Source organism: Myotis nattereri, assembly GCF_964212035.1.
Source record: "Myotis nattereri genome assembly, chromosome: 1".
NCBI classification, from domain to species: domain Eukaryota; kingdom Metazoa; phylum Chordata; class Mammalia; order Chiroptera; family Vespertilionidae; genus Myotis; species Myotis nattereri.
In genome coordinates, this window is record NC_138075.1 from 146165667 (window position 1) to 146193401 (window position 27735).

General features: G+C 43.9%; 1 protein-coding gene across 1 annotated transcript in view; it reads left to right on the forward strand.

Annotated features, from left to right (window-relative positions):
• HADH (hydroxyacyl-CoA dehydrogenase) overlaps window positions 1-27735 on the forward strand; it is a 53057-nt gene that overhangs the window by 14721 nt on the left and 10601 nt on the right. Inside the window, exons 2-5 of the mRNA XM_081088819.1 lie at window positions 9606-9734; window positions 12755-12912; window positions 16714-16840; window positions 19821-19910. Coding sequence (XP_080944945.1) covers window positions 9606-9734; window positions 12755-12912; window positions 16714-16840; window positions 19821-19910 — 504 coding nt within the window. The remainder of the gene's footprint in view (window positions 1-9605; window positions 9735-12754; window positions 12913-16713; window positions 16841-19820; window positions 19911-27735) is intronic.

Consider the following 27735-nt stretch of genomic DNA (forward strand, 5'->3'; position numbering starts at 1 on the left):
TATAGTTTCGAGCAATAAAACCAGTCATGATTCCTTAAGAACTTACTCCTAAAATAATTTACACATTGTTTTTAAAAAATAGGTCTATTATTCATGTATTCTTTTCATGAATATTAAGTGTCTCCCATGTGCTAGACACTGGGCTGGGTGACAGGTAAAATGTGATTGCTGCTCCTGAGGAGCTCACTGTTCAGAGAAAGAAATATAAATATGAACAACCGACTGTAATAAAGGCACAGGTTGCCTACCTGTCATATCTGGGATGTTACATGGTACAGATGAAAGTTTTGGTGGTTTAAAACTTTAGGTAAGGCTTTTAAACACTTATGACATATAGTAATGAAAAGGGGAGATTAAAAAGTATATGTAACCTGGCCGGCGTGGCTCAGAGTTTGAGCATCAACCTATGAACCAGGCAGTCATGGGTTGATTCCTGGTCAGGGCACATGCCTGGGGTGTGGGCTCAGTCCCCAGTAGAGGGCATGCAGAAGACAGCCAGCCAATGATTCTCTCTCATCATTGATGTTTCTATCTCTCTCCCTCTCCCTTCCTCTCTGAAATGAATAAAAATATATATTTTAAAAAGTATATGTAAAAAAAGACATATGTATATATTGTACTATATATGTGTATATGATGTTCATATTTACTGGAAATTCTGGTGGGCTGCAGGTAGTGGCGTGCCAGAACCACACTACATTGGTGTTTGTGGCAACAGCAACTTCAGACTCTGAAGTGGAAGATGCAACAGCTGTTTTAGAAAGGTCTCCAGGTATTATCTTGAGTTCATCATCAAAAGTTGATGTTGCTAAACTTTTCCATCTTTCCTCCTTAATGCCTGGAATTTCTCCTACATACTGGTTGGTTAATGACCTCTTTGCTGTGATTTTTTTTTAAATCCTCATGGGAGGATTTTTTTCCACTGATTTTCTAGAGAAAGTGAAGGGAGGGAGGTGGGGGAGAGAGAAACATTGACGTGAAAGAGACACATCGATTGGTTGCCTCCTACTCCCACCGACTGGGCCAGTGATTGAACCTGCAACCGAGGCACTTGCCCTTGGCCAGGAATCGAACCCATGTGCCTTGGGTCCGTGGGCCAACGCTCTAACCACTGAGAAAACCGGCCAGGGCAGATTTGTGGGAGTTTTCATAAAATAGCTTTTGTGTTACCATCCTAGGGGTTGGGCCACCATTATTACACAATTGAGTGGCCTTTGGTGGCTCACACCAGCTTCACACCCTGTTATTTATTTTCTTTTAGTATTTGAAGGCCTGTATGAAAGATCTGCTATATCTGTAAATCAGTGGAAGCACAAGAGGAAGTGACATCCTCTCCCAGAGGTTAAGAGAGGTTTCACTGAGGCAGAGATAGCCTGCGTTGGCCTATGAAGGATGAGCTGGAGTCCCCAGGCAGCTCCTGGTGGTGGGAGTCGCTTAGGCAGAGGCCCGGAGCCATGAACTAGCAGGGAAGGGGGAGCCTGGTGTGGCTGGAGAAGAGTACAGGCTCAGGTTACTACTCTGCAGCGTTAGGTAGTTAGCAGTTATTTATTAGACAACCATCATGTGCAAGGCATGTGATACATATTAGGGGCTATAAAGACCACATCAATTCCTGCCATTGCAGGATTTTAAATCTAAGAGCAGATATTGTTACACAAAGATCCAAATGACCCAGTTTACTTTGGTATAAAGTAGCATAATAAGAGCAATAAAAATCTAGCTCTGAAGTTTCAAAAAGAGGAAAGAGTACATTCATCGGGGGGGGGGGGGGGGAAGCTTCATTGGAGCGTGTAGCGTTTGAAATGGGCCTTGAATAATGAATAGAGTTTCTTTGGACAGTAAGGGTGAAGTTAAAGGAAACGTTTTTTTCAGTCAGATTATGCCCCTCAGAAAAGTGGTACCCATCAATGAAGGTCAAGAAGAACTGGTTTCAGGATCGAGATGATGACTGTAGCTTAGGACAGAAGATGCTGGTTTCAGTATAGTTGGAATTATGAGGATGATTCCAGAAGGAAAAGATATAGAGACAGATGAAAAGAATATTGAAAGAAGAAACTTAAAAGATACCTCTGTTTAGAGGCTGAGAGGATTAAGAAAAGTCACTTAGTATATCTCAAATGAATAGACAGAGATAAGAAATAGAGATAAGAAATGGAAGAGCTTTTCAGAAAAGAGGTCCTAGTTGGCAGTGTGCAGGCTGCACAAGGTGGAGCCAAAAACAGGCATTGGCTTTAGCAATCAGAAGATCATTGATAAGTACCTGTGATCTCATCCAACGGTGGTGGTGGAGGAACCATGTTGCTAGAGTTTGTGAATTGCATGGCTCAGGAGAGAGTGGAGCACCTGATGTAGTGAGAAGCGCATCAGGTGGCAAGCATTGTGCACCTTCCATGTGCCCAGACTGGTCTGAGCACTTCAATCCTCACAACAAACCTGTGAGATGGGATCAGGAAACTATAGAGAGAGGCTGCATCATTTGCTCAAGGTCACGAAGTAAGTGGCTAAGCCCTGGGTTAAGCCTAGGAAGTCTGGTTCTGGAACTTGTGCTCCACACCCTGTGCCACTCTGGAACTGAAGGACTTTGGTCAGAAAGCAAGGCCAGCTTCAGGTGGCTAAGGATGTTTGTGCTCACCCCACCCCTCACCCCCGCCTGCTCCTTTTTTCTCACTTTCTCTTTTAAATGAAGAGAGATCCAAGCCTGTTTGTGAAAGTGGAATGTCATAGGAGGGAAAACCTGAAAGTGGAAACCAGAAAGAGAACAAGTCTTGGGATCAGAAAGGTGTAAGCTCAAAAACAAAATAAAATAATTATTTTAGGAGGCTGTACCTGGATCCAGTGTTAGGCCTCAGGCTCTCGAAGGAGGAAGGGGACTTCCTAGAATAAAAATAACCAGCTGAAGTGCCTCAGACTGTTCCCTTAGACCCAGCCGTGCTTTTTGGGGCCAGGAACAGCCAGCATGGGAGGGCTCTGGAAGCAGGCAGCCCGAGCTTCAGGTCCAGACTCTCAGTTTGCTGTGACAGTGCCTCCCCCAAAGGCTATATGGACGTTCAACCACTGAGCCACGTCTGCAGGACAAGAATGTGCATGTCTAACAAGTTCCCAGGTGGTGGTGATGCTGCTGGTCCAGGACCCACACTGGGAACCCCTATCCTAGAGCCATGGGTGTTTAGGGGCTCTTTTGAGTCTTTAATGCTCACATGGAAACTGTCATTTGTCTGTATAGGTGTTCTTATTTGTCAGGTCATTTTTGCTGTGGATAGGACTGTGATTTGATTGAACCGAAGGCTGTTTATGTGTTACCAGACGTGGGACTTTGGAAATGTTATTTAACCTCTTCAAAGCCCAGTTTCCTCATCTATAAAATGGAACATGATGCCAGTTTCATAAGGACTGCAAAGGTGTATTAGTAGGACTTTAGTTTGGGGAGGAACTGACATGCGGTTATTTAGGAGGAATTTTTATTGTTATTATCACCGAGTCTATCATAGTTACTAAGTAAGGCGGGGAAAAAGAACACCAAAAAATCATTTCCATGACATTTCTATAAGGTAGCATTTTATTATTATTGTCTATTGAAATCTGGTTGTCTTGACAAATCAGGTAGCATTCCTTGTACTCCTCTAACTAGGTTACAAGAAGACAAGTTCTGGAGCCAGGTTCTTGGAACCTGGCTGCTCAGCCTCACAGCTGAGTGACCTTGGGTGAGTGATCCCACCTCTCCAGTTCTCTTTCTTCATTTGCAAAATGAGGATGATGCTTCTTCAACAGGGTTGTTGGATTGATCAGAAATAGTCTTGGAACATACAACTATGTGCCCAGCCCACAGTAGGTTCTCAGTACAGGACACTTTCTTTTTGTTTCATTTAGCTTTTTTTCTTGTTCTTGTTTTGTTAGTCTTCACCTGAGGATATTTTTTCCGTTGATTTTCAGAGAGTAGAAGGGGTGGGTGAAGAGAGAGAGAGAGAAAGAGAGAAATATCTATGTGAGAGAGAGACATCTTTTGGTTGCCTCAGCAGGCTGGGGATTGAACCTGCAATCCAGGTAGTGCCTTTGACTTGGAATTTTGAACCTGTGACCCTTCAGTGCACGGGCCGATGGTCTAACCACTGAGCAATGCCGGCCAGGGCTGGCTTTTTTTCTTTTTAAAGGCCTATGTTCTTTCTGTTAGAGGAGGGTAGGTAGGGACTGTTGCCTCTACTAGTATAAGCCCTCCCAGCTCTTGGGGAGAAATAAAACTGTATTAAAATTTCAGAAATGAGATGGCCTCTAAGTGGCCTGTGGCTGCCTAGCCATGCTTAAGGCTGCCTCAGTTGTTTGAGCCAGTCTGAGATAAGAGTCACACAGCTGTCAGGGCTGACATGGATTATGTGGGGGGAAGGGACAGATTGCTTGCATCCTGAGTACATCCTGTGATAGGCCATTTAGACACAGTAGGAGAGGAATACCAACACCAACATGGGCCCCCATAATCCTATGGATATTTTATTAAGTATCTAATGTGTACCAGGCAGTGAGCTAGATATGCTTCATTCATCACTGATTCATTCAGCAACTGTGCATTGAGTGTTCACTGTGGGCTGGCACTGGGGTTTACAAGGCTGAAGTTGCCCTCAGGGTATTGCCAACCTTGTGTCCCCAGGATATGACTGCAAGAAATGATTGCAAGGAACTTGAGCATTAGCTTGGGTTCCTCTCTGCAGGTGGGTGGGATGAAAATGCTGCTCTAACTTGAAATCACTTTGAGTTATGCTATTATGGTAGTTGATTGCTATGTAATAAATTGTGGCCGGCACAACAGCGCTTCACTGTAAAATGATGGAGAGTTAAATTTTCTCTTTTTTAAAAATTTTATTGAATTTATTGGAGTGACATTGGTTAGTAAAATCATATAGGTTTCAGGTATACAATTCTATAATACAACATCTGCATATTGTATTGTGTGATCATCACCCCAATTCAAATCTTCTTACATCATCACCATTTATCCCCCAATACCTTCTTCTACCTCCCTTCATGCACCCCCCTCCCACCCCGCCCCACCCAATATCTCTTTTTCTCCTATCTTTTCATCATTCAGACCAACCATATCCACTTTGAGTTGAAACTGGAATGTCCTTTTTCCCTATGTCTTGGAATAACTACACCATAAGATTTCCTTTGTATTTTCCTAAACCAAGGAAAGAAAAGCTAAAGTAGAAAAGGTTTACAAAAAATTTAAAAACCTGCCAGGGATAACTATTTAGAGCATACAAGTGTTGCTTTCTCACTAGACCAGAAATACCAGTTTAGACATTTTGGAGAGTCCAGAATTGTAGAAAGTGCTCCGGTGACTTGAGGTAGGGAGAAACATTGAGCTGAGTTCCACGAGAGCAGCTCCTTCCACCGTGCGTGCGGCTCCAGGAAGTTTTGCAGAAACGGGGAAAGAAAAGCTGCTGCCTCCTCTCTGTTAGGTTTGGCCCCTGCTTTCACCTCTTCTGGGTGAGAGGGGAAAATTAGCAAATGTTTCACATACTCTGTCACTTTCACATGGTCATCTGACATTTGCACTTGGCTCTCTTGAAGGTCACCTTGAATTAATAGTTGTTTTTTTGGCCAGTGTCTACCTATGTGTGTTGTCTGGAGTGTGCTCATTCAGACCCCGTGTGAAGCCAGGTAGTGACTGAACGGCCCAGTCTTCTCGTGGGGAGGTGGGGGCAGTTTATCAGAGAGACTTTGGGTACGAGTGGAAAGTCAGCATTTAGGCTGACCATGATTTTTCCTGGTTGAATTTTATTGTTCTATAACGTCTCTTGGTTTACTTGAATATTTGAGGGTGCTTCCTCTCCAGGTTTGGTTCTGCTTACACCTTTAAAACCAGTAATCATAAGGCCAGTATTATGGCTCCTCAACAATAACAACAACAACAAAATGTCTGTCACTATCACAATCAAACAGGATGATGATAACTTTGAAAGTGTCTTTCTAGAAAAACGGTGTGATGTCACCTCTCTTTCTTGTTCCGCCCCCCCTCTTTAAATTTGACAATCCATATTTGGAACCATATAGTTTGATTTTTATATTTTCTAAGTGAAATCACAATGTCTCTAAGTAACAGGACTCTGCCCTCATTTCCCCCCCTCTGTTTCCTTCAGTGTTGGCTTCATCTTGTGCCAGATGTGCTTGAATTCCCCCTATTCCCCAACACCTTGAGGAGCAAAAACGCCTGAGTGATGCATGCTGCAGGGGAAGTGAGGGACATGGGCTGGGACCAGGCAGCTGGGAAGTGGAGAACTAATGTCTGGCCTTGCTAGGATGATCTAGGTTCGAGGTTAAAAGGAACAAAGTGAAAGTCACTTCTGTCATTCCAGAGGGACTGTCAGAACACAGGAGCCAAAACAAAAGTAGGAGGTTTGCCAGCCAGCACCCTGCTTGCCGCCCGCAGCCTTGCAGAGGATGTACATTCTGCAGTCACCCCGCCTCCCTTCAGCTGCTCCCCAGGGGTGCCTGTCTCAAAGCAGGTTGATTTCATCACCAGCTCCATCTGGAATTTGAGATTTATTTTCTTAGTTTCTGTGTCAGGGTTCACCACCAACATCCCTTTGCTCCCCCTCCCCACCGCCCCCCCAGATTTGGTTATTTACTACAAGCTCGCTCTCCATATCTGCTGGTTATGCATCCTCCGATTTAACCAGCCTCAGATAAAAAATATTCAGAGAAAAGAATTCCAGAAAGTTGATCCCTAAACAATACAGTATAACAACTATTTGCATAGCATTTACATTGCATTCAGCATTATAAGTAATCCAGAGATCATTTAAGCAGCGGTTGCCAACCCGTGGTCCGTGGACCGCTGGTGGTCTGTGAGGTCTGAAAGGTTGGTGACCGCTGATTTAAAGTACACTGAATGGTGTGCATAGGTTCTATGCAAATGCTATATCATTTTAATAAGGGACTTGAGCATCTGTGGATTTTGGTAGCCACAGCGGGTCCTGGAATGAATCTTCTCATGGATATTGGAGACCCAGGGATGACTAGAGTCTCTTATGGCTGTAATCTGTTATAGCCATAAATCAGCAAGGGGAAAGGCTACTGGGTAAAGTCTGGAGTGACCATTCCCCAGCCTCCAGAGTCCTCTTCCAGTGGAGTCAATAGGACACACTTAATTCCTCCAGCACCAAGTTGTGACAGCACGTATGAAGTGCTGTCTACCAGGCACACTCATTACAGTGGTTCTCAACCTTCTGGCCCTTTAAATACAGTTCCTCATGTTGTGACCCAACCACAAAAGTATTTTCGTTGCTACTTCATAACTGTAATGTTGCTACTGTTATGAATCGTAATGTAAATATCTGATATGCAGGATGGTCTTAGGCGACCCCTGTGAAAGGGTCATTTGACCGCCAAAGGGGTCGCGACCCACAAGTTGAGAACCGCTGCATTAGAGACTCAGAGCCCTGGGTTTTTATTAGGGCTGGTCACATAGGCATCCTCTACCTAGCAAGTACTAGAATTCCTAGCTCAGAAGGAAAGCAGGTGTTCAGCATAAACTAGGTGCAGCAAGCCTTTCTTATCAGGGAATGGTGGGAACCCTCCCTGAGTCTGAGTTTCCTGATGCAGCCAAGGGCGTAAACAGTCTCAGGCCTGCTACATGGTCTTTATACAGTTTCTAAAGTTGCTCTCACTTTTTACTTTGAATTTATTGAATTGGACTTTCACATTTGTGTCCAGTGATTGAGATGTTGGCTAGATGGGCCTTATTCTGTCATTGCTTAGGGGGAACTATTGTCTGGGCCAGTGGGTGTTTTGCTTTCTGGACCTGGTTTTACTTTGACGGTGCTGCCTGCCTGCTTGCAGCCTGGGCTTCTGCTCAGAGAGCAAGTTATCAAGATGACTCATGCCCCCTTCACCCCTTTGCCCTGCTGCGCTTATCAGACTGTCTAGTCCTGGTAGACTTCCTTCTCTTGGTTCCTAGGTGGGCTTGGATACTGTCTCCCAGCTCCACAGGCACGGACTTGCAGCTTTCTGGGGAGAAGCGGGGTCGGGGAGAATTGTAATTAACGCCCATTTAAAACCTGTCTTGCCATTTTTAAAAGTATTCTTTGGAAATCTGTCTTTGGGATTTGCACCTCTGTGCCTTTGAGTTTTGTTCTTCTGTTTCTTCTTTTTTTCCTTTTTGCTTTTTTCCTTTGAGTTTTAGCTGCCTGGTTTCACAAATCTCACATCTGACGGGGGTTTAGAATTACATACAGTTGACCCTTGTACAATGTGGTGATTAGAAGTGCAGTCAAAGATTCATGTATAACTTTTGACTCCCCAAATCTTAACTAATCTTAATAGCCCACTGGCAGCCTTACCAATAACATAAACAGTTGATTAACATATATTTTGTATGTTATGTGTGTTATATACTGTGGCCTTGCAATAAATAGAGAAAAGAAAATGTTATTAGGAAAATCATAAGGAAGAGAAAATACATTTGCTGTATTTATGGGGAAAAAATCCACGCGTAAGTGGACCAGTGAAGTTTAAACCCATGTTGTTCAAGGGTCAGCTGTTCTATTTTCTGTCATCTCGGGGCAGGTTCATTCTTGCTGATCTGCCTCTCTCCTACGCAGCCTTGATGCCTCAGAAGCTCCCAAGCAATGGCTCTGCAAGGCTTCTCACACCCAGAGAAGGCATCTCAGTGTGTGGCCTCTTATGTTTGCATCAGGTCACATGTGCCCTGTTACTTATGGCTTGAACTCATTCACTTACAACACCTGCCTCTGATGTGACCAGATCTATTTTTAGCCACACCAACCATTCCACAGTCTTGGCCAAAGCTATGGGCAAACTGTGATGACATAGGGACTGTGACTGAACTAAGCTGGTTGCTTTCAAACTTGTGGCAGTTTCACTAAAGTCCCCTCAGGATTCAGCTACAGTGGGCATGGGGAAGGGAGGGGAATTGCCCTCCTAAATGGGAGTCTTGTCACTAAACAACCCTTGGGGACAAGAGTCTTTTTGCACCATTACTAGAGTTTAAGTCTTACCTCTTGGTGATGCAAGGACTGCAGAAGAGCAGAGCCCAGGCGTAGAGCTGTGCAGAACATGCTGGCTCTGAGGACGGATGTGGGGGACCATTAAGCATTAGAATATGGCTAGATATGGCTAATGCAGCTGAGGAACTGAAATTAAAATACATTTTTTTCAATTACAGTTTACATTCATTATTTTGTATTAGTTTCAGATGTATAACATAGTAGTTAGACAATCATATACTTTACAGAAGAATTAGACCTTTAATTTTACTTAATTTCAATTAATTTCAGTAGCTACATGTCGCTCATGGCTTTGGTGTTGTACAGGGCGGTGCAGGAGGCAATTGTAGTGTGACCTTTGGAACTCTGATTTAGACGGCAGGCTTTGAGCATTTGTCATTCACATAAAGGGTTTAGAACAGCGCCTGGCGAGAGCTGTGTTTTTAGCAAAAACTGTGTCTAGATAGTGTTGGCCTTCTTATGCTGACTTAGTATTTTGACTAGAATGTGGAATATGAAACTCTATATTTAGCTTTTATATTTTCTTTTCTAAACAAAATTATTATTATTATTATTATTATTATTATTATTATTTTTTTGCTTTAGGTTGCTGCAGCAACTGGCCACACAGTAGTGTTGGTGGACCAGGCAGAGGACATCCTGGCAAAATCCAAAAAGGGAATTGAGGAAAGCCTTAAGAAAATAGCCAAGAAGAAGTTTGCAGAAAACCCCCAGGTAATTTCTTATTCTCAGCATCCTCAAGACCAGTCCTCTGACCACTTCACATTCTTGGAGGAAGGGTGAGGTGCTGGCCTTTGCTTACTTTTTCAGTTTGTTTATGTAAAACACATTTCTCCAAAACTTTAGACCAATATAATAACATAGTCACTAAACATACAGAGGAGACTGGTTAAAAAACAGGAGAATTAAATAACCACATTGTTGGGTGGGATTTGAGGTTGAGGAGAAAGTTCTGCAGGTAGTGAGCTCATTCTGTCCACAGAGTTTAGGATTGAATGACACCTATTTTGTTATAAGGATGCACGAGAGAAAAACAGAAAGATAATTCTCATACTTGTAAGTTAAAAAGAGAGTGAGACCATAAATACTATGTTTCGATAGAAACTTTCGGTTGCTTAGGTAACATGTAATGCCTGTTATTGATGTATTTGTGAGAGAGGAAAATACAGAGTCATTGTCACTTCCAGCAGCAGCAGAGGTACGAGAACTTGAGGAAGGCCTGGAAGGCCAGGACTCTGGTTCACTGACTCCTTTTCAATGGACCTTCACAAGTAATTAGAAATACTGCAAAAGTCACCCCAGTGAGTCTTTGCTTACCTTTGTCACCTTGTTAAAATTGCATAGGGTTGGTTTCCTTGGGGCTTGAATGGAAATTCTCCATATACAGGCAGAGAAGAGTGCTGGTGGGGATTTTGTTCTTTTTTATCTGAGGTATCCACAAGGATGTGTCTAGGTCCCTTTAAAAATCTATTTATTGCCCTGGCCAGGTGGGTCAGTTGGTTGGAGCGTCATCCCATACACCAAAAAAGGTGGTGAGTTCGATTTCTAGTCAGGACACATACCTAGGCTGCAGGCTCGATCCTTGGTTGGGAGGCAACTAATAAACGTTTATGTTTCACGTCCATGTTTCTCTCTCTCTTTCTCTGTCTCAAATCAATAATAATAAAAAAAAATCCTTGGGTGAGGATTAAAGGAAAAATAATTTTATTGTGATAAATCCATATAAGAAAAAATTTGCCATTTTAACTCAGTGACTTTAATTAATTCACACTGTTATACAACCATTACCACTGTTTGTAAAACTTTTTCATCTCTCCAAAGACTGTACCCATTAAACAATAATTCCCCATTCCCTTCTTCCCCAGTCTCTCTTAACCTCCAGTCTTTCTGTCTGTCTGAATTTACCTATGATAGAAAACTCAGTAAGTGAAATCATACCATCTTTGTCTTTCATTTGGTATAATTCTTCAAGGCCCATCTATGAACTTCATTCCTTTTTATGACTGATTAATATTCCATTTTATGTGTATACCACATTTTGTTTATCCATTCAGTTGTGAGTGGATACTTGATTGTTTGTTTGTTTTTTACCTTTTGGCTATTATGAATAACGCTACACTAAACATCAGTATACTATCTGTTCAAGTCCCTCTTTCAGTTCTTTCAGTTATGTACCTAGAAATGGAATTGCTGGGTTATATGGCAATCCTGTTGTTTTTCTGAGGAATCACCAATCCGGTTTCCATAATGGCTGCACTGTTTTACATTCCCACCAACAGTGTACGGAAGTTTCAGATACTCTACATCCTGGCCAACACTTGTTATTTCCTTCCTTCCTTCCTTCCTTCCTTCCTTCCTTCCTTCCTTCCTTCCTTCTTTCCTTCCTTCCTTCCTTCCTTCCTTCCTTCCTTCCTTCCTTCCTTCCTTTTTTTCATAAAAGCCATCATAGGAGGTGTGAAAGTGGTATCTCGTCTTTTGGGTTTGCATTTTCTTAATATTTAATCACCTTTTAAAAATCAGAGGGACAGGGTGGATCTAGTTTTCAGAGTGAGTTTGAACCCAGATCGATCACCTGCATATTTTCCTTGTTTACTCTGCAGACTGTTCTCAGTGGGCAGAGACTAGCCCCGTCCCGCGTGTAAATAAATGCCCCTGTGCCCAGGTCACTGAGCTCCAAAGAGTCACTCCATAGGAATCCAGTCTCCTGACATTTCTCATCTCTGCCAGAAACATCCTCTGAGAGGGATGTGTCATCTTCAGCCTGTCTGGTTGACGTACTGTATTAACCTAATATCAAGCATCTAAAATTTTATAATATTGATTAATTTTGAAATGATATCTTCGATATATTGGGTTCAATAAAACTTTTACCTGTTTTCACTTTATAAAATGCAGCCAATGGAAATTTAAAAGTGACCTGTCCTCTCACTTCATGTTTCTTTTGAACAGCTCTGAGAGTTGGCTGTTCAGTGATGATTTGGGAGCTTTGGCTGATTATGACCATTTCGATGTCCGTGGGCAAATTACATTTTGAAATCAAGTGGCAGAACTGTCTGTTCCTGCCCTGAGGTCTGTTTGTGGAGACCTGGAGTCACGATGAGGAAAGATGGGACTTGAAGCTCGTGAGAGCAGAGGCTGTGCCTGGCATGTTTTTGAAACACCAGTTGCTGGCCTGTGATGGGAGAGTATTGTCTGGGGAATGCTGAGTTTGGCTTTCTTACCCTCTCTGTTGCTCCTACTCAGCTCTTCCCTACCTCCTGTGAGAGGGCAATAGTCAGCACCACCTCCCAGACTGACGGATGGTCCTGAGCTAAGCTTTCACCCTTCCCCGGAAGGACAAATTATAGGCTTCCTGGACCAGAACCTGGCAGCCTGTCACTCTGGGGACAGATGTCAGCAGGTCAGTACAGGCGCTGTTAACAGACGGTTTAGTAACCAGAGCAGAGCTGGCCAGAAGCCTGGAAGATTACAACCTATAGCTGACAGTGATAGTTGGCCAGCAGCTGGGCTTGTCCACAGGCCGAATTCTTGCCTCGGTATCTAACATACATGGAGATGCCGCTGTCCCTAAGCAGGAACATAGGGAGTTTTATTTCTCAGAATCTCGAGGTGCATTCAGGTTGTGTCAGGTGTGTGGGCCTAGTCTCACCCTCCTCTTTCCTTCCCCTTAGCAGTCAGTCACACTCCATTTTCCAGTGAGCTCAGTGAATGTCTCCTTCCTTTCCCGGCAACAGGCAGGCAGTGAGTTTGTGGAGAAGACCCTGAGCAACGTATCGACCAACACAGACGCGGCGTCTGTCGTCCACAGCATGGACCTGGTGGTGGAGGCCATCGTGGAGAACCTGAAGGTGAAGAACGAGCTCTTCAAGAGGCTGGACAAGTTTGCCTCCGAGTACGTGGACCCTGACGTCCTTGTTGGGTCTGAGGGCTTCCTCCCCGGAACGTGGCTTCGGGCCGTAAGCCCACTCCCCGTGTCGCCCACAGCTAGTTCCCTTGGTCTCCGTTCCCCATTCCCAGTTTGCTTCCTGAGGATCCGGCTGCCCTGATCTGATTCTGGTCCCCAAACAAAGGTGGAATTTCCCATGGTAAATGGAGGGCCCATCCGGGCCAGGCCTTTGCCTCTCGCAGCATCTGGGTCACGGGCCCTCGCAGGCCAGAGGGTGGAGGAGGGCATGTCCTTCAGTGCCTGCTGAGGACCCTCAGAGCAGTTTCCCATGTCCCCTTATTTGGGTGGAACTAACAGAATGGTGTAAGAGAAGGGGTGCCTCTGTCTGCACAATGTTTTCCCAGGGCTCTCCTGTTCTAAGCTTTATCTGTATTAAATCGTAACGGTCTTGTGAGCATTAAAGGAGCATTAAGTGCTGACCAGGCTCTGGTGAAGGGTGGGGAGGATAGCCAGCCCCATGAAGGTTAGGCATGCAGGTGCCTGGGACTCAGGACTGTGCACGGTCAGCACGCTTGTGCACGTGCAGCTCATGTTCTCAGAGTCTGGAGCCTTCTGTTGTGCTTGACTCTGGCTTTTGGTGACGGTGACACCTGACTGACTCATTCATGCTCCCCTTCTGTTTCATTTGACTGCACTCACCCTTCTTGGTCAGAATAAGATTATATGACACAAGTAATTCTTAGGCAGCCACTAGTGAGCAGTGGCTACAGAGAGACCCTTGCATACCAGCCTGCTAGAATGTCAACCCTCAGAGCTCTATGGCCTGGGTTCAGGAGAGGCCCTGCCCAGGAAAGAGAAGAGACTTATCTTTCTGTCACCTGTCTATCACTGCCAGTCTGCATGCTCATGCTCTGTACACTGGCATGTAGGGGCTGCAGAAACACCTAACAGAAACCGAGGGTTTTCTTGGTTGGCTCCAAAGTCGGCAGGAAGCCCTCTAAGATAAGCAGACACTTGCCCCGGGAAAGGGAGTATAACCGAGTAGTTTGGCCTGTCCTATATAATAAAAGGCTAATATACAAATTGACCGAATGGCAGAATGACCAGTTGCTATGACGCACACTGACCACCAGGGGGCAGAAGCTCAACTTAGGAGCTGCCCCTGGTGGTCAGTGCGCTCCCACAGAGGGAGCACTGCTCAGCCAGAAGCCGGGCTCATGGCTGGCGAGTGCGGCGGCGGTGGCAGGAGCCTCTCCCGCTTCTGTGGCAGCACTAAGGGTGTCGACTGCCACTTAGGCCTGCTCTTACGCCGTCAGTTGGACATGCCCCCGAGGGCTCTCGGACTGCGAGAGGGCACAGGCTGGGCTGAGGGACCCCCCCCTCCCCCCACTGCCAAGTGAACGAATCTTGTGCACCAGGCTTCTAGTATTGCAATGTTGGTCATTCCCTGGTGACAGTGACAGGTGTGACTGCCCTCTATGTCAGCGTCCAGTAATGGGAGGACTGTAGGGAAAGTGAGGGTTCTGGGGCCACCCCCACCACTTCCCTCTGGTTGTGGACTGCCAGCAAACCTTTCTGGCTCTCAGTTGTATCATCTGTAATTTGAGTTGGGTTAGGGGTAAATAATTTCAAAGACCATCCCAGTTCTAACTCTAAGACTAACTTCCCTAGCAATCTGTAAAATAGGGGGAGTGGTGCCCACCACAGATGTGACTGTGCTTCTGGCCATCAGTTGTCCTTCTCTACACACTTGTTTTCATTTTAAGTAGCTTGAGTAAGATATACTTTACTGCAGTGCTTTACAGTTAGGTCCTGTAACAGGAGATGAAAATATGTTTCAGTGATAGCATTCCAGATGGAGGAGGACATGACTTCTCTCGTGTAGGAACTGCAGATGAAAGCTTGGCTAAGGCCCCTAGTCAGCTGAGTCCTGGCTCTCCCCTGCCGACACTCTTGGACTCTGACCCACCGCAGTCCCCACCACCCCTTCTTGCCTTCTCCACACTCAGGCCTGCAGGCATTGCCAGTGATCATTAGGCTAGCACTGTCGATTTTTTCTTAGTACATTTAAGAGAAAAATAGCTTTTTTTGTAACTGACTGTCAGAAAGGGAAAAACAAAAGATGGTCCAAGAAAGGGAAAATGTGAGGGCATACTTTTGTGGAAGATAAGACAACCCTGCATACTCATTATGCAGCACATTGTGTTTGTGTTGGAAGAAGACATGAGATGCTGGTAGGAGCAGTGGGAGGAGACATTTCCCCTTCTGGTAAAACATGTGCTGGGAGTGTGCTAGGTTGGGGACACTTGGGACTGGGCTCTGTTGTGACTTCATCCTTTCACAAAACATGCTCTGCAATCAGTGCTTCATTTCCCCTTTTTGCAAGTGGGTTGCCCTTCAGATGTCCGGTAAGTGCCCTTCAACTGCCCCTGCTGCTATGGCTCAGGGTGTGTGGTTTGTGGCAACCACACTCGTTGTTATTGCAGAGGATCTTTTCTCATTGCCTTCTGTATGGGGAGGTAGTTTATTTCCTCCATTGACCAAAAAGCAAGCAGCTTTGAAAACTAGAATTTTAAAACTTTAAAATTTAAAAAAAGAAAAAGCCCCTCTACCTGGCTTTTAAATTGGCTAACTTGGAAGTTGTTGAGAAAGCTGGGTGCTGTGGTGCCTTAAAAGTGAGCGCTCTCCTGAGTATAAGATCCGGAGGATCTTTCCTGGGGGCTTGACCAGCCACCCAGCCACACTGGCTTCTCCTTTCACCTCAGTCTTCTCCCCTCTTTCCAAATCCACGTGTTTCCCCTCTCAGCCTTCTGCCCCTCCTCCCACTTGCCCCTGATGTTTTGGGAAGCAGGAACCACAAATCCTCAGTAAAGGACTGCTCTCCTTCCTGCTGTATTGTGACCTGGCCTTTGTGGTTCTAATTAGCATTAGGGTGTTTTGTATCTACTCATCCACAAGGTGGTGCCATAGGAAAGCTTGTAAGTCTTGCCTATTTAAAGATTTGCCTGTTTAAAAAAAAAAAAAAAAAAAGATTTGCCTGTTGTTCATTTGGCACCCCACTTTATTGTGGTCTTAAAAATTAAATTTGGTTTAAGTCAGTATTTTTTTTTTAAATTTCACAATATTTTATATGCACAAAAGAAGACGGCACTGTCTTTTTAGGAGCACAATACCTTGAACTACATTTATCATGTATAAACATGTATGTTTTCTTTCCCAGTTCTACTTGTGGAACCTTAAAACTGCTTTTGGACCAGGTGGCTTTCTTCTCTTTTCATTTGAATTCCCATTCAGTGGAGAAGTAAAGCTTTTCACTGGGGAAAAGATCTTGATTCATGTTTCTTATCTGATGGTTCTAGTTGAGAATCCAGGTGTTTCTTTACAATTTTTGTTTGAGTGTCTGGATGCATCCTTTCTTTCATTGGTCTTTGATCACTTAGAGTTTTATTTTGTGGCTGAGGTTGGTTAAGTAGCTGCCTCCTTTTTTCCCTCATACCATGAAAATTAATACAAGTGGAGAGGAGAAATTTTGCTCCCTAAAATTAAGTAATGATTGGCAAAGATTAATAAGTACGCCTTTGGAACAAATAACTTTTAAATTGCTTAATATAAAATTTTAAAATTAAGTGAACCAGGTCACTTGACTTCAGTTTCTTATATGAAGAAGTCTTTTCTCTGGCTTCCTCCGGGGGTCAGGACAGCAGATCTGGGCAGGAAGTGTTGCCTCATGCATTGCATCTGAGAATAGTCCTGACTGTTCCCAAAGATGGGATTCATTCCGATAACCTACCATCTTTCTCTCCACAGACACACAATCTTTGCCAGCAACACTTCCTCTCTGCAGATCACGAACATAGCCAATGCCACCACCAGACAGGACCGCTTCGCCGGGCTGCACTTCTTCAACCCGGTGCCCATGATGAAGCTCGTGGAGGTCAGTGGGCCCCTGCTGTGCGTGTCTGCTTGCTGTGCAACTCTGTCCTGCTCCTCTGATTCGCACCCGCCCTGCCATGGGGCATTGCACCGGAAGGATTCTAAGTGGGGCGGGGGGGGGGGTAGGTTGTCCTTGTGCTGTGTTTTTCTGGGGATAGCCTATCCTTTCAGAGCCAAAGGAAGGCCCCTGTGCTTCGTTTCTCCACAGCCCTGTGTTCTGACCCGTGATGTCCAGGAGGGCAGTTAACTTTGTGGAATGTTAGTTACTTGTTTGTTCCAAAGCTGGCGGGCAGTGCAGAGGGAGGCATCTGACTGGGAGGCAGCACTAAAGATCACTGACTTGATGCGACCAGGGGAGAGCCACACGTGTTTGGTCTCGGTGAGGCCAGTTTGCTCCAGGCTGTAGATGGAATTCTTATTAGACAGCCTGGTTTTACAAGAGCCACTATCACCTCCTCGTCCACTGCTCCTGGGATGAATTTGGCCCCATTTACTAGGGCCTCAGTATTGTGCAAGGGTGAGGCACATCTTTTGGGTGTTGTGATCAGAGCTATTTAAAGAGCTCCTGATAACCTTGAACTTCCTGACCACAAACCCGCAGGTGGAAGGGAGTGGCCTGGGAGAGCTGCCCCAGCCTTCCTGGTTGCTGCTTCTGTTTGCTTGGAGACTTGGGGATGAGGAAGATGGAGTCACAGTAGACAATTGGTACCTGAAATGTGGCAACTTGCCTTTTACAGTGGACTAATGACGGGGTGTGAGGAGCAGCTGCTATTAAAGTAGCATTTGTTGTGAGGTTGGAGATTTATTGCCGTGCGAAGTGTGGGGGATGTGGAGCCCGAGTGTTTCGGGACTTGTTTTCCCCACTGCTGCCTTCTCCAGGCCTTGCTCCTTCCTTTATCCCTGCCCTCCCCACCCCACCCCATCCCGCAGCAGCGTGAGCGTGAGGTTAACGAGGACTGTTTTCCTATAGTTTTCTGTCGAGTGACAGCTCTGACCAGCTTGCGATAGGAATCTGTCTGTTCTACTAACATTGCTCCTCAGCTTCTTCCAATTTACCCCATTCCCTATGGCGGTTTTTGAAGAAGTTGAAGAATGAAGAGGGGATAGAGAAAACCACATTTATCCTCTTTTATGCAGAAAAGAGCAAAAGAAGTGGAATGGGATTTTTAACATTTCTGTACTTAGCAACTAATTACTTTCTTGTGTAAACCACATATCATGTGCATATGTGTTTTGGAGATAAAGACACATTTTATAGATTTACTTCAAACTCTAATAATGTTGTTTTCAACTGCATTTATTGGATTGGGTCCATCTGTGTCTTTGAAAATGTTACACATTGGTTGTTAACAGCTAATACTTATTAGCAAATGTTAGCATTCTCTAGAAAATATTTTCTAAAAAAGAGCTCTTCTCTATTCAGTGTTTATTCTTTAGCTTTCACATGTGGCTGAGTGGCTCTTGCCTTTTACTTGGAACTGGATATATATATATATATATATATATATATATATCTTCTCTTCAGACCCTGCTGGAGCTATAAGCAGATTATGTGTAGCATGTTGCTCTTGGTTAAGTGAATGAATATGCAGCCCTCCCGTTAAAAGCCTTTACCATTGACTTCTTTAACACATTATTTTTAAAACTCCGTACTGCACGGCCTGTGCCCTACTCCATCTTTGTAGCTCTGATGGGATGTGCGGCGCCTCCTTAGATCAGCTCTCGGGTTGCTCTCCGATGGGTGATGCCACAGAGCAGTGTCTGGCCTGGTTCTTCCCAGCCTCGTCCCCATCTTCCTGGCGCTTCTTTCTGCTTCCACTTACTGACTTCCCTTAGTGTCCTGGCACTTCACCACACCCCAGGCTGTGCTCACATTAAAACACAGTGAGAATCTCTTCACTTAGCTGCACCTTTCATCTTGCACAGGTACTGGCTCATTAAGGCACACGGCACCCTCAAGTAGGGCGGACGTATCGGGTGTCCTCATCCCATGTCACAGGAGAGAGGCACGCAGGGTTGGTCTGGCCTGCCTAAGCTCATAGACAGCGTCTGACGGAGAAGCCCCGCCTGTTTGCTTTGACTTTCGGTGAAGTCCTTAAGTGGCATTTACATTGTGTGTGTGTGTGTGTGTGTGTGTGTATGTGTATATATATATATATATATATATATATATATATATATATATATATAATCTCCTTTGGTTTTTTTAAAGTATGAATTCACCTGGCTCTCAGTCCTTTTGCCAGAATCTAACTCTTGACATGTAAAGTCAATGTTTCCTGAGGGCTGGCTGCGAGGCATGGTGCTTGTGCCGTCGCCTGTGGATCCCAGTGGCCCACTAGACCCTTGCACTGCACCTCGTAGGAAGTACGAGGACTGGGGCACCTTCCCAAGGTGCCTGGCAGGCCAGCCCCAGCCCTGGGCCCCTGTTTGCAGGAAGTGAAAGCCTTCCTCTGTGGTTGGCCTGTTCAGAAGCAAAGAGAGCCTTTAGGCTCCCCCAGTTACCTCCCTGAAGTGGTAAACAGGAGCAGGTAAAACACCAGCAAAAGCTGGCACCTAGGGAGCAGTTCGTGCCTGCTAGGGCTGCAATCCTGCCCTGCCGCACAGTCTCGCCTCAGTTCCTTGAGACAGGTAGAGTGATTTCAGTGTCGTTTTAGTCTCACAAAACATGCCGAGTTGTGGGCCAGGAGGTGGTGCAGTTGGGATTTGAGCCCAGGTCTGTCTCACAACAAAGCCTGTAAAACTCTCCTACACGAACCCTCACCCTTGTATTTTAGGCCTTGATTTTGTGTATTCTGCAGTACTTCAGTGTTTTAAAGTGGGCGTTTTGTTAAACATTTTGTTTCTGGCTGAGATCCTTCTATTCTGAAACGAAAGCTATTTTTGCTGCCCGTGTGGGTGCTTTTGGTCAATGTTTCTTGAACTGTTCTGTTAAAATTGTGTGCTGATCTGGGTCATAATTCTTCACTTTGCATTTCCAGGTCATTAAAACGCCGATGACCAGCCAGAAGACGTTTGAATCTCTGCTAGACTTCAGCAAAGCCCTGGGAAAGCATCCTGTTACCTGCAAGGTGGAGTCTGAGTAGCATGGGAAGGGCTGATTTTCCCGGGACCTGACTTGCTCCCGGTGGAATTCTTGTGCAGGAGAACGATGCGGGAGATGGGGCACTTGTACTGCAGGCTTGTCCATGGGTTGGGAAGAGTGAGCTGCGCCTCCTTTCTAGCTCTCCAGGGCCATCATGGGGAGTCTGAGATCCAAAGGGGCGCAGCAGACTGTTGAAGAGTGGCTGTGTTCCCACAGATGGATTTTGTTACTCCATCAGCTTTAGCTTCTGGGCCTCAGGAGCCAGAACCACCCTGTGTGTCCGGCACAGCCTGACGGACCCGTGCATCCCAAACAGAACACTGGGCCTTCGCTATTGGCAGGAGCAGCACGCATAGTCGGGAGGTGATGAGAGAAGAGCAGCCCGCCCTGCCCCAGGTCATGCTAGGAAAGCTGCTTCTCAGTGGAATGCTGTGTTGTCGTTTGTGTGTTTTGTTTTCAGTGAGAAGTGCGGTCAAATGGAAAGCATGCCTCGACCTTTCCCCTTAGGGTCCCCAGTTATGAGCTGCAAAGTCACCCCTGGCCCTCCACTGCTTCGCGTTGGTTACCTCAGTCTCTACATTTGTTTAGTTACTCACTGGTTCTCCCGAAATGTAAGGGCCACACTTCTGCATGACTTGGCAGCTTTTCTAAAGGGGCAGTTGTGTCACAAAATGCCATTAAAAATTTTTATAACTATCTCACCTTTTTTTTTACCATAATTTTCTGTATCATTGTTGTTCTTTTCATAGCCTACTTTTGCTTTCTAAAAGATTGCTTTTTAAAAATATATATATTTTATTGATTTTTTACAGAGAGGAAGGGCGAGGAATAGAGAGCCAGAAACATCGATAAGAGAGAAACATCGATCAGCTGCCTCCTGCACACCCCCGACTGGGGACATGCCCGCAACCAAGGCACCTGCCCCCGACTGGAATCAAACCTGGGACCCCCCTCCCCCCCCGCCCAGGCCACAGGCCAATGCTCTATCCACTGAGCCAAACCAGTCAGGGCTCTAAAAGATTCTTGAGTTTGAACTCACAGTATTGTATTAGCCCATGAAGACTCGGGTTGTTCACGAATCAGCCGAGTCATTCGCCTGTGGATGTGAACCCCGGGCACCAGAAAGAGCAGAACAGCACATGCTAGTCCCCAGCCCAGGAGTGTAGGCTCTTAGGGAGTCTCACTTTCCTAACACTGGTTTTTTATTTGTTTAGTTTTGTGGTTTTAAATTGTCTGGATTTTTTAAAAATCATGTTACTAAGCAGATGTTATGATTGGACTTTCTTACCAGTTTATGCTGTGTGAGTGGCAGGTAGTAGTAATATGCTAGAAAGAACAATGTGTAGCAAATCAGAGGCTGGCTGTAAAAGTGGGGGTGCAGGGCCGACCCAGTGGTCAAGCTCAGCAGCACAATCAATACTTCCTGAGAGCAAGGGCTGTTCCTCCACAGGGGAGCCACGCCAGGCGCAGGGGTGGGAACTCTTGGTCTCACAAAAGTACCTGTTGTATCATCCAGAACACTTTCTCCAGACTAGACCGTAGTGCTTCCTGGGAGGCTTTCTGGGTCAGTTATTCAGGCTCTTGGAGAGGCATCCTGACGATATACGGCACCCACATAGGACAGGGGTCTGCACGCTCTCATGGATAGGGACAGAGTGAATATTTTAGGGCACGTGGTTTCTGCTGCAGCCTCTCAATCCTGCTGTTGTAGCGGGAAGGCAGCAGAGACAGCACATGCTGAGATGAATGTGGCCGTGTGCCAATAAACTTTATTTAAAAACGGGCTGGGAGGGGGGGGGGCTGGATTTGGACTATAGGATGGCATTGGTAATTGCCAACACCTGACATAGAAGAGTGGCATTCATGTACCTGCAGTGTGTCTTTTCATAGTGAGAATTCACAGGGAAGGAGAGTGTGAGGTAAAAAGGTTAAGGCCGTGAACTCTGGAGCCAGCCAGACTGGGTTCACCTCTTGGCTCTGGCACTTACTAGCTGTGTAACTTTGGACAAGTTACTTAACCTTTCTGTGGCTCAGTGTCCTTTAGGTACAGATAGGTAATAACAGTACTTACCTCACAGGGTTAGTATGAGGAATAAATTTTATATATATATATCTATATTTGTAATCCTCAACTGAGGATATGTTTTTATTGATTTTTAGGGGGGGGGGGCGGTGAGGGAGGGAAAGAGAGAAAGAGAGAAACATTGATGTGTGAGACAAACATCAATTGGCTGCCTCCTGTACACGCCCCGATCAAACCCATAATCTAGGTATGTGCCCTGACCAGGAATGGAACCCGCAACCTTTTTTGGTGTACGGGACAGTGCTTCAACTAACTGAGCCACCCGGCCAGGGCCTGAATTAATATTTGTAAAGTACTTAGAACAATACCAGGCACATAGTAAGTGCAATAAAGTATATTTAATAAATTGATAAAAATGCATGAACAATGTAAGCTGTACAATTTCATAAAATTAAATTGCTGTATTCAAGGATGATGTCGCTTTACATGCCACTAACATTATGAGAGTATCTGTCTCAACATCCTCAAAAACACTGAGTATTTTAATGGGGAAAAACCTGTTCCCAGTAATCTTACTGGCAAATGCCAGTTTTGTTCCAATGAAAATTTTTTTTTAATTTTTTATTGCTTAAAGTATTACAAAGGGTATTACATATGTGCCCTTTTTTTCCCCCCGCCCTTGACAGTCCCATAGCCTCCCCTATCCCCCAGTGTCTTATGTCCATTGGTTATGCTTATATGCATGCATACAAGTCCTTCGGTTGATCTCTTACCCCCTCCCTCCTGCCCCCCAACCCTCCCTGGCCTTTCCGCTGCAGTTTGACAATCTGTTTGAGGCAGCTCTGCCTCTGTATGTATTATTGTTCAAAAGTTTATAATGGTCTCTATTATCCATGAATGAGTGAGATCATGTGGTATTTTTCCTTCATTGACTGGCTTATTTCACTTAGCATAATGCTCTCCAGGTCCATCCATGACGTTGCAAATGGTAAGAGTCCCTTCCTTTTTACAGCAGCATAGTATTCCATCGTGTAGATGTACCACAGTTTTCTAATCCATTCATCTACTGATGGGCACTTAGGCTGTTTCCAGATCTTAGCTATGGTGAATTGTGCTGCTATGAACATAGGGGTGCATATATCCTTTCTGATTGGTGTTTCTGGTTTCTTGGGATATATTCCTTAGAAGTGGGATCACAGGGTCAAATGGGAGTTCCATTTTCAGTTTTTTAAGGAAACTCCATACTGTCTTCCATAGTGGCTGCACCAGTCTGCATTCCCACCAGTACTGCACGAGTGTTCCTTTTTCTCCACATCCTCTCCAGCACTTGTCGTTTGTTGATGTGTTGATGATAGCCAGTCTGACAGGTTTGAGATGGTACCTCATTGTTGTTTTGATTTGCATCTCTTGGATGATAAGTGACTTTGAGCATGTTTTCATATGTCTCTTGGCTTTCTGAATGTCCTCTTTTGAAAGGTGTCTATTTAGGTCCTTTGCCCATTTATTGATTGGATTGTTTATCTTCCTTTTGTTGAGTTGTATGAGTTCCCTATAAATTTTGGAGATTAGGCCCTTATCAGATATGACATTGGCAAATATGTTTTTCCACACAGTGGGTTTTTTCGTTGTTTTGTTGATGGTTTCTTTTGCTGTGCAGAAGCTTTTTATTTTGATGTAGTCCCATTTGTTCATTTTCTCTTTAGTTTCAAGTGCCCTAGGAGCTGTATCAGTGAAGAAATTGCTTCGGCATATGTCTGAGATTTTGTTGCCTTTGGCTTCTTCTAGAATTTTTATGGTTTCCTGTCATACATTTAAGTCCTTTATCCATTTTGAGTTAATTTTTGTGTATGGTGTAAGTTGTTGGTCTAGTTTCATTTACTTGCATATATCTGTCCAATTTTCCCAACACCATTTATTGAAGAGGCTATCTTGGCTCCATTGTATGTTCTTGCCTCCTTTGTCAAATATTAATTGAGCATATTGGTTCGGGCCGATTTCTGGGCTCTCTGTTTTATTCCATTGATCTGTATGTCTGTTCTTGTGCCAGTACCAGGCAGTTTTGAGAACAGTGGCTTTGTAATACAGCTTGATATCTGGTATTGAGATCCCACCTACTTTGTTCTTCTTTCTCAGGATCGCTGCAGCTATTCGGGGTCTTTTTTTATTCCAGATGAATTTTTGGAGAGTTCGTTCTAGATCTGTGAAGTATGCCGTTGGTATTTTAATGGGAAGTGCATTGAATTTATAGATTGCTTTGGGTAGTATGGACATTTTAATGATGTTGATTCTACCAATCCATGAACACGGTATGTTCTTCCATCTGTTTATGTCTTCCTCTATATCTTTTTTCAACGTCCTATACTTTTCTGAGTAGAGGTCTTTTACCTCTTTAGTTAAGTTTATTCCTAGGTAGCTTAATTTTTTTGGTGCGATGGTAAATGGGATTGTTTTTATAATCTCTCTTTCTGAAAGTTCACTATTGGTGTATAGAAATGCCTCAGATTTCTTGGGGTTAATTTTGTATCCTGCTACATTGCCAAATTCATGTATTTAGTAGTTTTTTGATGGAGTCTCTAGGGTTTTGTATGTATAATATCATTTCGTCTGCAAATAAGGACAGTTTTACTTCCTCTTTTCCAATTTGGATCCCTTTTATTTCTTATTCTTGCCTAATTGCAATGGCTAACACTTCCAGTACTATGTTGAACAGGAGTGGTGAGAGTGGGCATCCCTGTCTTGTTCCTGTTCTTAGGGGAAATGGTGTTAGTTTTTGTCCATTGAGTATGATGTTGGCTGTGGTCCTGTCATATATGGCTTTTATTATGTTGAGGTATGAGCCTTCTACTCCCGCCTTACTGAGAGTTTTTATCAAAAATGGGTGTTGAATTTTGTCAAATGCTTTTTCTGCATCAATTGATATGACCGTGTGGTTTTTTTCTTTCAATTTGTTTATGTGATGTATCACGTTTATTGATTTGCGGATATTGTACCATCCTTGCATCCCTGGGATAAATCCTACTTGGTCATGGTGTATGATCTTTCTGATGTACTGCTGGATCCGATTTGCTAAGATTTTGTTGAGGATTTTGGCATCTATGTTCATGAGGGATATTGGCCTGTAATTCTCTTTCATTGTGTTGTCTTTACCTGGTTTTGGTATTAGGGTGATGCTGGCTTCATAGAATGAGCTTGGAAGTGTTCCTTCCTCTTGAATTTTTTGTAGTAGTCTGAGGAGGATAGGTTTTAGTTCTTCCTTGAATGTTTGGTAAAACTCCCCTGTGAAGCCGTCTGGTCCTGGGCTTTTGTTTGATGGAAGCTTTTTAATGACTGCTTCAATTTCTTCCATAGTTATTGTCCTATTGAGATTTTTATATTCTTCCTGATTGAGTTTTGGAATGTTGTATTTTTCTAGGAATTTGTCCATTTCCTCCAGGTTGTCTAGTTTGTTGGAGTAGAGCTGTCCATAGTATTTTTTAACAATCATTTGTATTTCTGTGGGGTCTGTTGTTATTTCGCCTCTATCGTTTCTGATTTTGTTTATTTGGGTCCTCTCTCTTTGCTTCTTGGTGAGTCTGGCTAGAGGTTTGTCAATCTTGTTTATCCTTTCAAAGAGCCAGCTCTTGGTTTCATTGATTTTCTGTATTGTTTTTTTGGTCTCTGTGTCATTTATTTCTGCTCTAATCTTTATTATCTCCTTCCTTCTGCTCACTCTGGGGTTTTCTTGTTGCTGTCTTTCTAATTCTTTGAGTTGTAGAGTTAGATGATTTACTACCATTTTTTCTTGTTTTTTGAGATAGGCCTGTAGAGCTATAAACTTCCCTCTCAGGACTGCTTTCATTGTGTCCCATAGGTTTTGGATTGTTGTGTTTTCATTGTCATTAGTTTCCAGGATGTTTTTAATTTCTTCTTTGATCTCATTGGTAACCCAATCAATATTTAATAACATGCTATTCAGCTTCCAGGTGTTTGAGTATTTTGGGTTGTTTTTATTGTAGTTTATTTCTAATATTATGCCATCGTGGTCTGAGAAGATGCTTTTTATGATTTCAATCTTCTTGAATTTAGGGATACTTTGCTTGTGACCCAATATGTGGTCTATTTTTGAATATGTCTTATGAGCACTTGAGTAGAATGTATATTCCGCGGCTTTGGGGTGAAGTGTTCTGAAGATGTCTATTAAGTCCACCTGTTCTAGTGAGTCATTTAGGATTGCTGTTTCTTTGCTGATTGCTTGTCTAGAGGACTTATCCAGTGCTGTCAGTGGTGTATTAAAGTCCCCTACTATGATTGTATTGTTGTCGATCTCTCCTTTGATATCTTCCAGGAGTTTTTTTATGAATTTGGGTGCTCCTGCATTGGGTGCATATATGTTTACCAGGGTTATATCTTCTTGTTGTATTGATCCCTTTAGTATTATGAAGTGGCCTTCCTTATCTCTTGTTAAGGCCTTCACTTTGAGGTCTATTTTGTCCGATATAAGTATTGCTACCCCAGCTTTCTTTTCCTTTCCATTTGCCTGAAAGATATTTTTCCATCCTTTCACTTTCAGTCTGTGTGAGTCCCTTCTAATGAGGTGGGTCTCTTATAGACAGCAGATGTATGGGTCATGTTTTTTTTATCCATTCAGCCACTCGATGTCTTTTGGTTGGAGCATTTAGTCCGTTTATGTTTAAAGTTATTATTGAAAGGCACTTGTTTGTAGCCATTTTTTTTGTGTGTGTGTGGCTGTTTTCTTTCTGAGCTTTTTATTTCTTCTTTTTATACCAGTCCCTTTAGCATTCCTTGCATTGCTGGCTTGGTGGTGATAAACTCCCTTAGCCTTTTTTTGTCTGTGAAGCTTCTTATTTCCCCTTCAAGTTTGAATGATAGCCTTGCTGGATAGAGTATTCTTGGATTCAGTCCTTTGCTTTGCATCACTTTGTAAATTTCCGTCTATTCTTTTCTGGCCTGATGTGTTTCTGTTGAGAAATCATTTGACAGTCTAATGGGAGATCCATTGTATGTAACTTTCCATCTCTCTCTTGCAGCCTGTAAGATTCTCTCTTTGTCCTAAACATTTGCCATGGTAATTATGATGTGTCTTGGTGTGGGTCTTTTCGGGTTCACCTTGTTTGGGACTCTCTGGGCTTGTGTGACTTTTTTCTTCCCCACCTCAGGGAAGTTTTCTGATATTATTTCTTCAAATAGGTTTTCTAATCCTTGTTCCTCTTTCTGTTGTTCTGGCACCCCTATTATTCATATGTTGCTTTGTTTCATGTTGTCCCAAAGCTCCCTTAGGCTCTCCTCCTGTCTTTTAATTTTTTTCTCCAATTGCAGTACATTTTGGGTGTGTTTTGCTTCCTTGTCTTCTAATTCACTAATTCGGTCCTCCGCTTCTCCTAGTCTACTGTTGATACTTTCAATGGTGTTTTTATTGCAGCTATATCACTCTTCATTTCTTCTTGGGTCTTACTTAAGTTATTGATTTTTTCATCTGTTTCTTCTAGCTTCTTCCATATGTTATTGATTTTTTCATCTGTTTTTTCTTGCTTCTTGCATAGGTAGTTGACTTTCTCATCTGTTTCTTCTTGCTTCTTGCAGAAGTTGTTGATTTTTTCCTCCATCCGGTTTATGCACTCTCGGACCCTTATTCTGAATTCTTTTTCTGTCATGTTGCATGCCTCTGTATTACTTAGCTGCTTTTCTGGAGAGTCCTCCCTCTCTTTCCTTTGGGGGTTTCTTTGTCTACCCATGTTTGATCTCACTGACATATCTAGATGTTGAGTTGTTCAGTGGCTGCTCCCTGGGC